The sequence below is a fragment of the Aythya fuligula genome, chromosome 3, assembly GCF_009819795.1.
Source record: "Aythya fuligula isolate bAytFul2 chromosome 3, bAytFul2.pri, whole genome shotgun sequence".
NCBI classification, from domain to species: Eukaryota; Metazoa; Chordata; class Aves; order Anseriformes; family Anatidae; genus Aythya; species Aythya fuligula.
The window spans coordinates 83,203,652-83,215,904 of record NC_045561.1 but is presented as its reverse complement, the minus strand read 5'-3'; the positions used below and the strand labels follow the sequence as shown (position 1 = coordinate 83,215,904).

Sequence of the window (12,253 nt, the reverse complement as noted above, 5' to 3'; positions counted from 1 at the left end):
CCCCCCCAACCCCGCGGCACCCATCCCCGGGCCGGGGGGAAGGCAGCCGCCAGCAGCACGCCCCTGAGCCCCCTACAGCCCCCCGGGGCTCTGCCCCACGGCGGGACGGGGCCGGCTCCCGGGCAGCCCGGCGCCCCCTTGCAGGGGGGCGAGGGAGACCTACCTGCCGAGCCGCCCAGGGCATCGTCGCTCTCCAGCACCCCTCTGTGCTTCGCCCCGCGCAGCTCCCCCTTGGACTTCCAAACGAGCTTTACCATCCTGATCATCTCGGGCAAGTCCCAGGCCAGGGTCCCCTGCTGATAACCGGGCAGGCTGCCCATGGGAAAGGGGGGCATCGGCTCTTCCCCCGTCCTCCTCCTCCTGCCCGGCTCTGCCGCGGGGAAGAAGCGCTCCAGCACCGGCATCCTGCCCCGCGCCCCCCGCCGGGGAGCCGCAGCCACCCCCCGGCCCGAGCAGCCGCGATGGGCATCCAGAGCGGGGCGGGGGCGCCCGGCCGCCCACCGCCGCCGCCCCGCGCAGGGGGCGCGCCCCGCAGCCGCCCGGCCCCGGCCCCGGCCCCGCGGCTCCCCGCGGCTCCCCGCGGCTCCCCGCGGCTCCCCGGGTCGCCGGCCCCGGCCGCGCTGCTGCGGCCGCCCTGTGCGCGCCCTCAGCCCGCCGCCAGGCGAAGCGGCTGCCGGGCAGGCGCGGAGCCGCGGCTCATGCCGGCGCCGCGCAGCGCCGAGCCCCGCGGCGGGGGCGGGGGCGGGGGCTCCGGCCGCTGCTGCCGGCGGGGGCTGGCGCAGCGCGGACCGAGCCCCAAGCGGCCGGGGCCGGGGCCGGGGCCGGGGTCGGGGCCGGGCGGTCGCCCCTGGGTTCGCCCCGGCTGCGGGGCCCTTGAGGGTTTGGGCCTCCCGAGCGCAGCACGGGGGGTCGCGGGGTCGCGTCCCGGAGCGGGCAGCTCGGCGGTGGCTGTGCGGGGCGGCCCTGCCGGCAGAGATAAGGGGGTGAAAAGGAGAGCGGGGGAAGGCAGCGGGGTGGAGGGGCTGCGGGACAGCACCACGGTCGCCCGGGACCCCGAGATGCCTCCTCTTTTCAGAAGTTTTATTTTGCCTTTATACAGGCTGTTGCTGTTGGTGCTGGTCTGTCCCCAGGCCATTACTCCCAACAGGAGAGATGGTCTCGTGGACCTGCGCCTAGCTTTCAGTAAATTCACAGAAGAGCTAATTACATTTTAGTGGACACTGTAATATTTCCACGCATGCTGTTTCCTCTGCTCTAGGACCGTCTGCCACACTTACCTGAATGTTCCCACCTCAAACTGGCAACTCCAATACTAGTTTTCCAAAAAACAGCCTTATTTTGACTGTAGGCTGCAGTGCTGCAGTGCTAGCACACTACACTTGCAGGTGACTCTGTCTTGAAAATCGTGAAGTGCTTCCAAAGAATTATACCATTGTTGTCCTACTGTTATTTTGCAGAGTCCTTAGCGTCAGGATATCCTGACTCTTGGAACAAAGGGGTTAAGAACAAAGAAAACAAACAGATGCTACACAATACAGTAACAGAAGCATAAACACATTCATACAGTGTATGGTTATAAATCTTGTGAAAAGTCAAAATTTACTGTTTTTATGTTATATGGCTTATTAGGATATATTAGGTTTTTCATATTGGTACATGTTGTGCAATTACTTTTTAAAGCAATATTGTTTCTGTTAGGGATAAACTAGGCAACTGAAGTACAAATTGCTTGAAGACAGACTCACCTACTGAGCGAGTTAGACCTTATCCCCAAACTACTTTATTTTGGTTTTGATGTACAAGAAGTTCCATTAACTTTTTTTTTTTTTTTTTTTTTTTTTTTTCTTCAGTTACTGTTTTTCATCTTTGTTTACCTCTGCACTTCCTGCTCCCCGCTGGGACAGAAGCAGAAGTGCCAGAAGTGCCAGAATACCGTGAAAGAAAGGCTATCCTTGTGGCATTTCCAGCTTGACTGCATGCAAAAAATACCAGATATCTTGGAAGAGAATGCATTCACAGATACATGCCCAGCCCAATGTTTAGATGAATATCTGAACATTTAGGTGCTTAACCAAACTTAACCACCAAATCTCCTGACTGTAGCAATAAGCAATCTTCTGAGTTTTCAAAATCTACACTACTTTTTATATCCTTAAATTTGTGAAAAGTTTTGTGTTGACTGTAGTTGGGTCACTTGAACACATACCTGCCTTGTGGATACGTTCAGGCAGTCAGAACTGAAGAGTCAATTGTTGAGACTTTTTTTCATTTACCATCTACAGATGCAAAGCAGGAGGCCAGTCAAAAAAACAAAGTGAAAACATGACCTGTTGTTATAGATTTATTATTTCAAGAAACTACATAATAAATGTAGCAGATGGTGTGTCTATTTTTTTTTTTTTTTTTTCTGGGGATGTCAAATAGTGTCAAATAAGAGTGGCTGCTCTAGATAGCTTGTAGTTTCTTTCTTCCTGCTTTCTGGTCAGTTTGAGGATCAGCAGTTGCAAATAAAAGAAATAAGTTGTGTAAAAAATGTCTGGCATTAATGAGTCTACCTGTAAATGAATACATCTGATTCTTACTGAACTTGTGCCTTGAAATTGTACAAGATCCAATGATTAATTATCCTTAACTCATCTAAGATTTCTGCTGTGATTAAGTGAATTTCCTTTTGTCTTTTTTTTTGGTGTGTGATAAGAGTGGAGCCAGATCAGCGCTACTTACAAGAAAGCCTGAAAGATCTATATTTGATTATGAAGTTTTTGATATCAAAAATCAGCTGTAGCATCACTTTCAGAGACTTTCAAGAGACAAAATCATCAGAATTTGCAGGTTCTATGTTTCTCTGACTTCAGCTGTGCCGTAATGATTTATGCAACTTGAAGATGTGACCTCGCCTTAACACTTCTCACTTTCCCAAGGCACTTGGGAAAAACCATCAGAATTAAAACATAACACTCCTACACAGAAGTGTACCCAGCCATTTGTGACTGTATTTAAAGCAATCCTTGAACAAGGTTAGCTCACCTAAAACTTCTCTTTTGCCTTCTCAACTCCAGCTAAATTGGAAGGAAATCTTTGAACAGAGATGGATCACTTCATTGCTTCTAACTGCATTTATTGAGTCAAAGAAGCATGAGTGATAACAATGGTAGTATAAATATGTTGGCTCCAGGCCTTCTTCCTCTTGAGAAGCAATGCCAGTGGACAGGTGATCGAAGTCAGCTCTGAAAACCTGACAAAGCAGTGCTTATTTTCACAGGTAGACACGAGAACTGGAAAAGACTTGAGGAAAGGAATATTGCGGTGGGAGAAAAGGGAAGGGAGTAAGCTGACAGATTAATAGCTGGGGTTTCATAATTGGTGTGTCTTAAAAAGTTTTACTTGTTTGCTTATTCACTCCAAAGCTATGCACCCAGAGCAGCAGCAGCAGAAGTGCATGCCAGATGGTAGAGGAAGTGCTTCGTGTATCTTTCCAGTCTACTGAAGCCTGCAGGGCCTTCGTTAGCCCACTGCTCTGGTTTTCATTGCAAGTCCCTTTCTTCCCTTTTTTTCTTTTCCCTTCTTCAAATAAAAAGGAGGGAGGGGGAAAGAGGAAAAAAAAAAAAAAGAAAAAGAAAAGAAAAGCCATGGCTTAAACTGGCAATAGCACCATCCTTTTGGCTTTGAGCTACCCTGGCCTGTGCCAAATACACTGTCTCCAGCAGCTCTCCCACAACAAATCAGGCCAGACACACAAAAGCTGTAAAAAAAGAATGGTGAAGAAAGATCCTTGATTCTCCCCTCTAGCCCCCCAGCCTTTTCCTTTTGCTTCCCTCCCCAAGCTTCACTGCCCAGCAGTGACCTCCTGCTTGCCAGTACTGTCAGTGATGCTGGCATCTCCGGTCTACAACTTTGCTGACAGCTTCCTTAGAGTAGAGGCATCTGTGCCTTTCTGTATTAGAAGAGCAATGTAAAGGACAAGTCATATTCTGTTTTTCCTGGCACTTTTATCTGAGAGCCAATGTTCGAAAAAATGGCACACAAATTGTTAGGATAGCAGATTCATCACTAGTAGAAATTGTCTATCAGCTAACCCACACCACCTTTGTGTCACAACTTATGTTAGTGCATTCCCAACTAGATACCTGAAAAGATCTGATATTGTCCATTTATACAGTACATTATTAAAATTAATGGAAAAACAGACTGCTAATTTTTTCAGAAGTGATTAGTTAAGCGCTCCAAGTTTAGAGACCAGTTTCAAAGATCTTATGATAGTGATTTTTAGAAAGTGTAAAGCATGTGTCTTTAGATGGCACTCATTAGCAGAATCGGCTTAAGTTAGTAGTCACTTATGAAAACTATGTCTTTGCCTCTGTCCTTGGGGTCACAGATTCATACAGAGACAATAGGACAGGCATTTGCCTAGGGTCAGAACCAAGTGATGATACCATCAATGGCATCAAGCTTTAGAAGGCTTCAGGGGTGTGATGTGAGTTTAACAAAATAAAAGATTTCAAATTGTGGTATGTCATTGTTACACATAAAGAAAAAAAAATGTGCTGCACTTTTGTAGGGCAGCATAAAAGGGGCAATAGAGAACATAAGAGTGTGAACAAATAACATTCAGAAAAGACAAGGGAAAAGAATGCTGGAGAGGACTGGAGGTTATGACAGAGGAAACATAAGCAGGCAGAGCTGTGCAGAGCTTACACAAATTTTTCTAATGACCTCCTGCTTTAAAAATGAGCTCCTGCTTCTTCATTGCTTTAAAAATCTTAGTATAATTGTCTTATTCTTTACCCCACATTTGTCTCATTCCAGATGTTTATAATTTTAATTTTATTCTTATTAATAAAAACAATTGCTCTTAGCTACCTCCCTCTGTTATTACTGGTACCTTATTATATATGAATATTTTTGTATTTATTTGAAGACAATTACTGTATCTTTGCTCCAGTCTGGACATGCTAAGTTCTCTAAGCCCTGCATCAGAACTTTTTCCCCCAACCCTAACATAATTTTAATCTATTATTTTTACTATGAATTCTTAACAATGCACTTACATATTTTCATGCGTACTCAAAGTACATAGTAGGAGATTTCATTTATCTGCTACCAACCCACTGTTAAGGGTAGTGAGATGAATTTCTAATGGAATGGTAGGATGCACTATTTATTATTGCCTGAGCTGTATGCAGCATCATTCCTTGAGAGTCTCACCTAGTGGGAAATGTTAAACACAGTCAGTACTATAGGTTCATGGTAATCTTACAGTTATTGTGGATACTTGATCAGACTCCTTGGGAAAAGGTTCTGGAAATGGAAGACTGAGGATCACTTGAGTTCTGTAGGGCAAGGAGTCAATTTCTTTTTCATTCTTAGCACATGTGAGATAGCACATTTTTCTGATTAACAATTTGTACTACTAACTAAGCAAAAATGTTTGTGGTAAAGGAATAAACAGAAGTCCATAACTAATTGGAAACAGTGAGGTTGTGTAATTTTTCCATTGCCTGCTTTGGAGAATTAAAAGTTCAGCATATTAACTATGATGCTTCAAATCTCCCACATTCTATGGAGCATTAAAGAAAATAACAGACATAGGAGATAATAGAGTCGCATCACCTATAAACAGTTAGAAAAAACTCATTGCCACCCCCAAAGAAAGCTCTTATGCAGCGATCATTGTAATGGTTTTATATTGGATGCTTAATAATCAACATGGATATTGGAATGGGAGGTTCAGAAAGCTGCACCGAGTTGAAAATGTAGGTAGAATTCAGGTAGGCTTAAAATAGTAATTCAGGTAGGCTTAAAAATAATAATAATAACTTATTACATGGGATAGTGGAAATGCTATTTATCGTTTTAATAATCCTGTAACAGTAGTAACTACAGCATCCTGCAGGATTCCTTTTTGCGAACAGTTTAAAAAAAAAGATTGAGTAGAAAAGGGGACTAACCAGATGAGAGATGCATATCGCTTAAATACATAACTAATATTGAACAGTCTCAATGAATTCAAAAGGATTGCTGCTGTCTTTAAAGTTGAACATGTGCATACATATTTTCTCAATTAGAAGATAAGTATCTAAAAATTATGGCAGCAATGTGAAAGATGAGAGATGTGTCACATTTGAAATATGTCTTCTTTCGCTTATTACCTTAATGAGATTGTATTAGTGGCTGTATAGCCTATTGTGTCCTTGCCCTTTATGGTATATGGAAAACACTAGCAACTATGATTTTGTCTTTTCTTGTCTTTTGCCGTTATGAAAATAAAGTGATTAGCCAAAAAATCTTCATTATCTATTTTATCTAGTTTAATTTTTTGTCAAAGAAAGCATATTATAGTAAGAAAAAATGGGACATAAATAAAGTGATAAATGCAGAGGAACAATAGGGCTTGCTTCTTCACTTGTAAATCAGATATTGCAAGATCTGATCACTAAATTTTTCGTTTTAGCTTTTCCCTGCTTGCATCATGCATAACAGCAGCGTGTGCAATTTGCTGCAGGGATGGAGAGGAGATACAGATGAGAAGTCATGGGAAAGGTCTAACTGATGCACAAACAAAACAGTGAATAAACTAAGCTCCCTCTGACCTAGATTCTCCTGACTGCAAAATCAGGCCATATTTACTGTAATCAAGCTCTTAGCGTTTCTTACAAATGCATTTGTGTAAATGTAGCTACACTAGTATTAGCAACTTTGGACCTCTGGTGTCACAACTGTGCTGGCATTTTATGACTGTGCTATCAAACCCCATTGATAGTCATGCAAACATGTGTTGGTTCTTTTTCTTCACTAGAGCTTCCATTCCAAATGTAATCTTGATGCTGCGGAAAGAAAAAAACTGTGTAGGTAGTATCTATAACTGGTTAAAGGCATCCACTAGGTTTGCAGATGGAAAGGAGGTTTTCTGGAAAATCTGTTTCTCTCAGACTTATTTGGGCAGGCTGCTTTCAATAATGTAGTTCCAGTTGTAGTATGCTTTCCAAGATATCCTGACCATATGTAAAACCATAAATGTTTTCCAGTGTTTCCTAAGATATCTGCTACAATTTTCTTTTCAGTCCAGACAATCACACATCATTTTGTAGGGCTCTGCCCAGCTGTTATGATAGGAATATACATCTAGATACACAGTGCTTGTAAGATACTTTATTTGAACAAAATGCCTGATTGATCAAAATTGTGGTAAAAGAAGAAAGTATTAAGGTTATTCTGACAAGACAGTCATGCAAATGCTGTACTTTACGCCTTTTTTTTTTTTTTTTTTTTTTCCAGACCTCAGCAAGGCGTCAAGATGTAAGATTTGGTCACAGTATTGACATCCATAAACAACTCCTTCCATCAGTAGCGAAGAAGTGACTTCAGAAGTTTTCAGGTGGGAGAATCAGGAAGAAATTTCCATTTCCCTTTAACTATCTGCTCAGTACTTTCCAGCCCAGGGACTACATCCGCCTCTGCTTGATCTGTTTTTCTGAGGTCCACAATATCATATGCCAAGTCAATTGGAAGACATGCCAGTTACTTCATCGCAGAATTTTAAGACTTTTGGGTTGTTCTCTTTAGCTTGCCCTCTGCTGACAGAAAACCTCTAATAAGAACAACAGTAAACTTTTCATCAATCTTTGGGGGAATGAAAGAGCTAAATGTGAGAGTGTTTTCCCACATGCATTTTCAGCTACTCGCCTTTGCACTTTGAAGATGCTTTATTCAGAAACCAAGCTCAGATTCTTAGAATGATAGGCAGTGTCTTGTCTCTATAAGCACAGACTTAGCAAAATGTCACACTTTTTGAAGTCTGCAAGGTACCCATCACACTCAGAGCAGTTTACTGAAAGATTGTGTGTGTCCATTAGCCAAGGAAAGAAAACTTCAGTGCTCAAAGGAGCCAGGGACAACCCTACTCCCCAGTTCTGTATTCACTTTTAGCTCTATTCATAAACCTGAGCATTTTGAGAAGTTGAAGATGTTACAGAATCTTTGTTACTGTGTCCTAAAACTAGACAAAAAAAAAAAAAAAAAAAAGTTTAAATGATGGTCTAGTTTATCTTCTTGCTAATGTTGGCTTGTTTTTAGTGGAATACTATGCATATATTAAGTAACTGAAGTAAAATTATTTCTGTTATTTTTATCAGGAACTTCTTATGCACTTCAATGAAACCCATTACATAGTTTTTGCTGTTATTTTAAAATATAATATCAATGTTGAAGTAATACCAGATGAAACTGGTTTCAACCACCATTAACTTTGGCTTTTCAGAAAGGGAAAGAAATCCTCTGGTATTTCCAGCCTCGGTTGGAACGTTGGCACAGGAAACAATTTAGTGGGGCTAGCATGCAAGGAAGTGATGTAACTTTTACCAGATTGTGTGACTATGTGGAAAAAAAATCAAACATCAGTTGGCCTATCCCCCTATTAAACCACTAGTTTCCTATGCCAATGAATTGGAAAATTAACTGAATCTCCTTTGCTGACATTTGCCATCTGCATCAGCTGCTTTTTTAACAGCTAAATCTCAGGATTCCAACTATGCCATCACATGTGCTTGTATAACTCCAATAGGAAATACTTATTTAAGTCTAATTTTTGCATGAACATGTACTTCCTTTTCTAGTCACAGTGCAAACAGAAGTGCATGCTCATCTAAGACTGCCTGCTGGTTCCTTAACATTTAAAAAAACACAGTTCCTTAGTTCAGAATACAATCGCTAGCATAATAAAAACAGTATTAATGGTAGCAAGTTGGAAAGCAGAATTTGTTTCATGGAAATGCCAGATTTTCTTTTTTATTAGGAATTAGAAGTTAAAACCAAATGTCCATCAGACAGAATTTAAAAACCTTTCAGTAAATTACTTCTGAGAAAGTATTTTTTCTTTTTGATGTAGCAAATATTCTCTTGAGATAGCTTTAAAACATTGCATTAGAATAACAGATTCTATAACCTGATATTTGAATAACATTTAACCTGGTATTTGAATAACATTTGAATAAACAAGTTAGAATATTAAAGACTAAATAAATTAACAAAACAATAGGGAACAAAAATTACCAGAAAAGGTCAGAATGTGGTGCTGGTTGTTTTCTTAACAAAATGAGAAATGAGAAGCAACTTTTCCTCCCTGAAAAAGTTGTTTATGTATATATATATATATATATATATATATATTTTTTTTTTTGGAAAAAAACTAACACTGCTTTTTCTAATACAAAACTACTCCACTGAAAAATTTTCAGCTAGCTTTAGCAATCTTAGTGAACATTTTTTATCTGAAAGTATATGGAAGTAAGGGTAAACACTGGACAATGCTAATGCAGGGTAAAGACATCAGTGGCTTGCAGGTATGCTATATGGAGCACGGAAGAGACAGGAAGATCTGATAGCATCTCTGTAGTGCTCTGAAATAACTTTGAACCAACAGTGGTAAAAAAAAACAAAAAACACAGACTTAACAGCTCTGAATTTAATGCCTTTTCCTGTGGCTGCGACCAATAGCTTGGGATGTACCGTGGTAAGAGGAACTAGCAGAATTTTGCACATTGAACGAGTTTTAAACTATGGAGAGATAAATGGTCAGGAGTGAAAGAAAGGTAAAAGAGAGCTATCCACATTCAGTGATTTGTAGCTGTCTACTACAGTTAATTATTTTTGTTTAATGGAGAAGACAATGAAAAACTCTTAGTAGATTATAAATTTAAATCTCAAAGGCAACTGTAAGTTTTATTTAACATATAAATCAGTTTTAAGTTATTTTTATAACTTCCCTGCAGCATTAACCAAGTATAACTTTCCTAATTGTTTATTATTTTTTAAAATATTTATTTATTTATTTATTTATTTATTTATTTGTTTATTTATTTATTTTGATTACTAAATGCCAATATACTTCAGTATGTATGTAGGTGTGCAAATCAGTTTGGATTAGATCAGTTTGGTAACAGATGTCTATGTGGTCAGAGCCTCGTTTTACTAGATGTTTTAAACAGGTCCCACTTTTTGTTCAAAACTCAGTGTAAGAAACAGGGAGACTTTTACAACACCAACTTTAGATACCCAGCTTGGTCACTTAAATCTTGAATGGGATGGTCACTGAAGATACAATTCAAAGTACCCAAACTCATATCTGTATCTCAAAGCTTGTGTCTTCTGTCTGGCTCAAAGAGGAGCCTTGTGCAAATAGCTGGATAATATAACCAGCCAAGTTCTGTGCTGTTATTTGGGTAGGCTGCTTGCACCCTAAATTACAATAATGCATAGTGGAGTAGCATTTGGCACAGACTAAATGCACTAAATTATAACAATTGCTGTTTAACAATTGTTTAGTAGAATTCATCACATCTTTGGCAGAAATTCAAACAACCAAACTTTCCTTCTTTTTGTTTTGAGGTTCAAAATGTTCCATTGCTCTCTAAATAAATAAATATTGGAGACAGCTGTGATCCTCAGTTTCTGTGGAGATCAGAAGCGGAAGGATGAGAACAGTCCGGAAAGTGCTACCCTTCAGTTGTTTCCAGGCAAAAGAATCTGATGAGAAAATCCTCATCTTAGGTTTTCTGTCTGAATTCCAAGATGCTAAGATAAATTACAATAAACATTCAGAAATTTAAATATTTATTTGAATAAAATGGACTCACCAAAGCTTTGAAGCTTTGCAAGTTATCTACTTAAACATATCAGTGATACTGCTTGAAAAGAGACCACCTGATGAAACTGAACAGGTACAAGTCTATGGGGCCTGATGGCATGCATCCCAGGGTCCTGAGGGAGCCGGTCGATGTAGTTGCCAAGCCATTATTCATCACATTTGAAAAGTCATGGCAGTCAGGAGAAGTCCCTGGTGACTGGAAAAAGGGAAACATCGCTCCCATTTTTAAAAAGGGTAGAAAGGAAAACCCGGGGAACTACAGACCAGTGAGTCTCACCTCTGTGCTTGGGAAGATCATGGAATAGACCCTCCTAGAAGCAATGTGAAGACACATGTAAGAGAAGGAAGTGATCTGCTACAGCCAGCATGGCTTCACCAAGGGCAAATCCTGCCTGACCAATCTGTTAGCCTTCTATGATGGAGTGACTGCATCAGTTGACAAGGGGAGACAAACCAATGTCATCTACCTGGACTTCTGTAAGACCTTTGACATGGTCCTACATGCCACCCTGATCTCCAAATTGGAGAGTGATGGATTTGAAGGGTGGATCATTCAGTGGCTGAAGAATTGTCTGGATGGCCGCAGCCAGAGTTGTGGTCAATGATTCTATGTCCAGGTGGAGGCTGGTGACAAGTGCTGTCCCTCAGGGGTTTGTTTTGGGACATGTGCTGTTTATATATCTTTATTAATGACATAGACAATGGGATGGAGTGCAAGTCTGCATATGACACCAAGCTGAGTGGTACGGTACAGTCAATACAACAGAAGGAAGGGATGCCAAACAAAGGGACATGGACAAGCTTGAGAAGTGGGCCCATGTGAACCTAATAAGGTTCCACAAGGCTAAGTGCAAGGTACTACACCCAGGTTAGGGCAATCCCAGACATGAGCACAGACTGGGAGAAGAATTCATTGAGAGCAGCCCTGAAGAGAAGAACCTGGGGGTTCTGGTGGACAAAAAACTCATCATGAGCCAGCACAGAGTGATTGTAACCCAGAAGACCAACTGTGTCCTGGGCTGCATCAACAGAGGAGTGTCCAAAAGGCCAAGGGAGGTGATTGTGCCCCTCTGCTCTGCCCTCGTGAGGCCCCACTTGGAGTTAAGCATCCAGGTCTGGGGCCCCAAGCACAAGAAGAATGTGGACATGTCAGAGTGGGTCCAGATAAGGGCCACATAAATGATCAGAGTTTCTGGAGCACATCTCCTAGGAAAAAAGGCTGAGAGAGATGGGGCTGTTCAGCCTGCAGAAGGGGCTCCAGGGAGACTTCATTGTGGCCTTTCAGTTCCTATAAGCCCACTTAAAGGGGGCTTGTAAAAAAAGATGGAGAACATCTTTTTACTTGGGCAGATAATGAGATGGTTTTAGACTAAAAAAGGGGAGATTTAGATGTAAGGAAGAAATTATTTATTCAGAGGGTGGTGAGGCACTGGCACAGGCTACCCAGAGAAGCTGTGGATGCCCCATCCCTGGAGGTGTTCAAAGCCAGGCTGGATGGGGCCCTGGACAATCTGATCTAGCTGGTGGCGTTCCTGCCCATGACAGAGGAGTTGCAACTGGGTGATCTTTAAGGATCCTTCCAACCCAAGCCAGTATGCGATTCTGTGATTC

The 12,253-nt window shown here is 41.7% G+C and overlaps 1 protein-coding gene across 4 annotated transcripts in view; it reads right to left on the bottom strand.

The window, feature by feature from the left end:
- The window catches only part of PDE7B (phosphodiesterase 7B), a 175,244-nt gene that overhangs the window by 82,539 nt on the left and 80,452 nt on the right, over positions 1-12,253 (bottom strand). Inside the window, exon 1 of one of the 4 annotated variants that reach the window (XM_032184949.1) lies at positions 164-413. The exons of the other annotated variants lie outside the window; for them this stretch is intronic. Coding sequence (XP_032040840.1) covers positions 164-404 — 241 coding nt within the window. The 5' untranslated portion in view covers positions 405-413. Of the gene's footprint in view, positions 1-163; positions 414-12,253 lie in introns of those variants that run through there. 4 annotated transcript variants of the gene reach the window in all.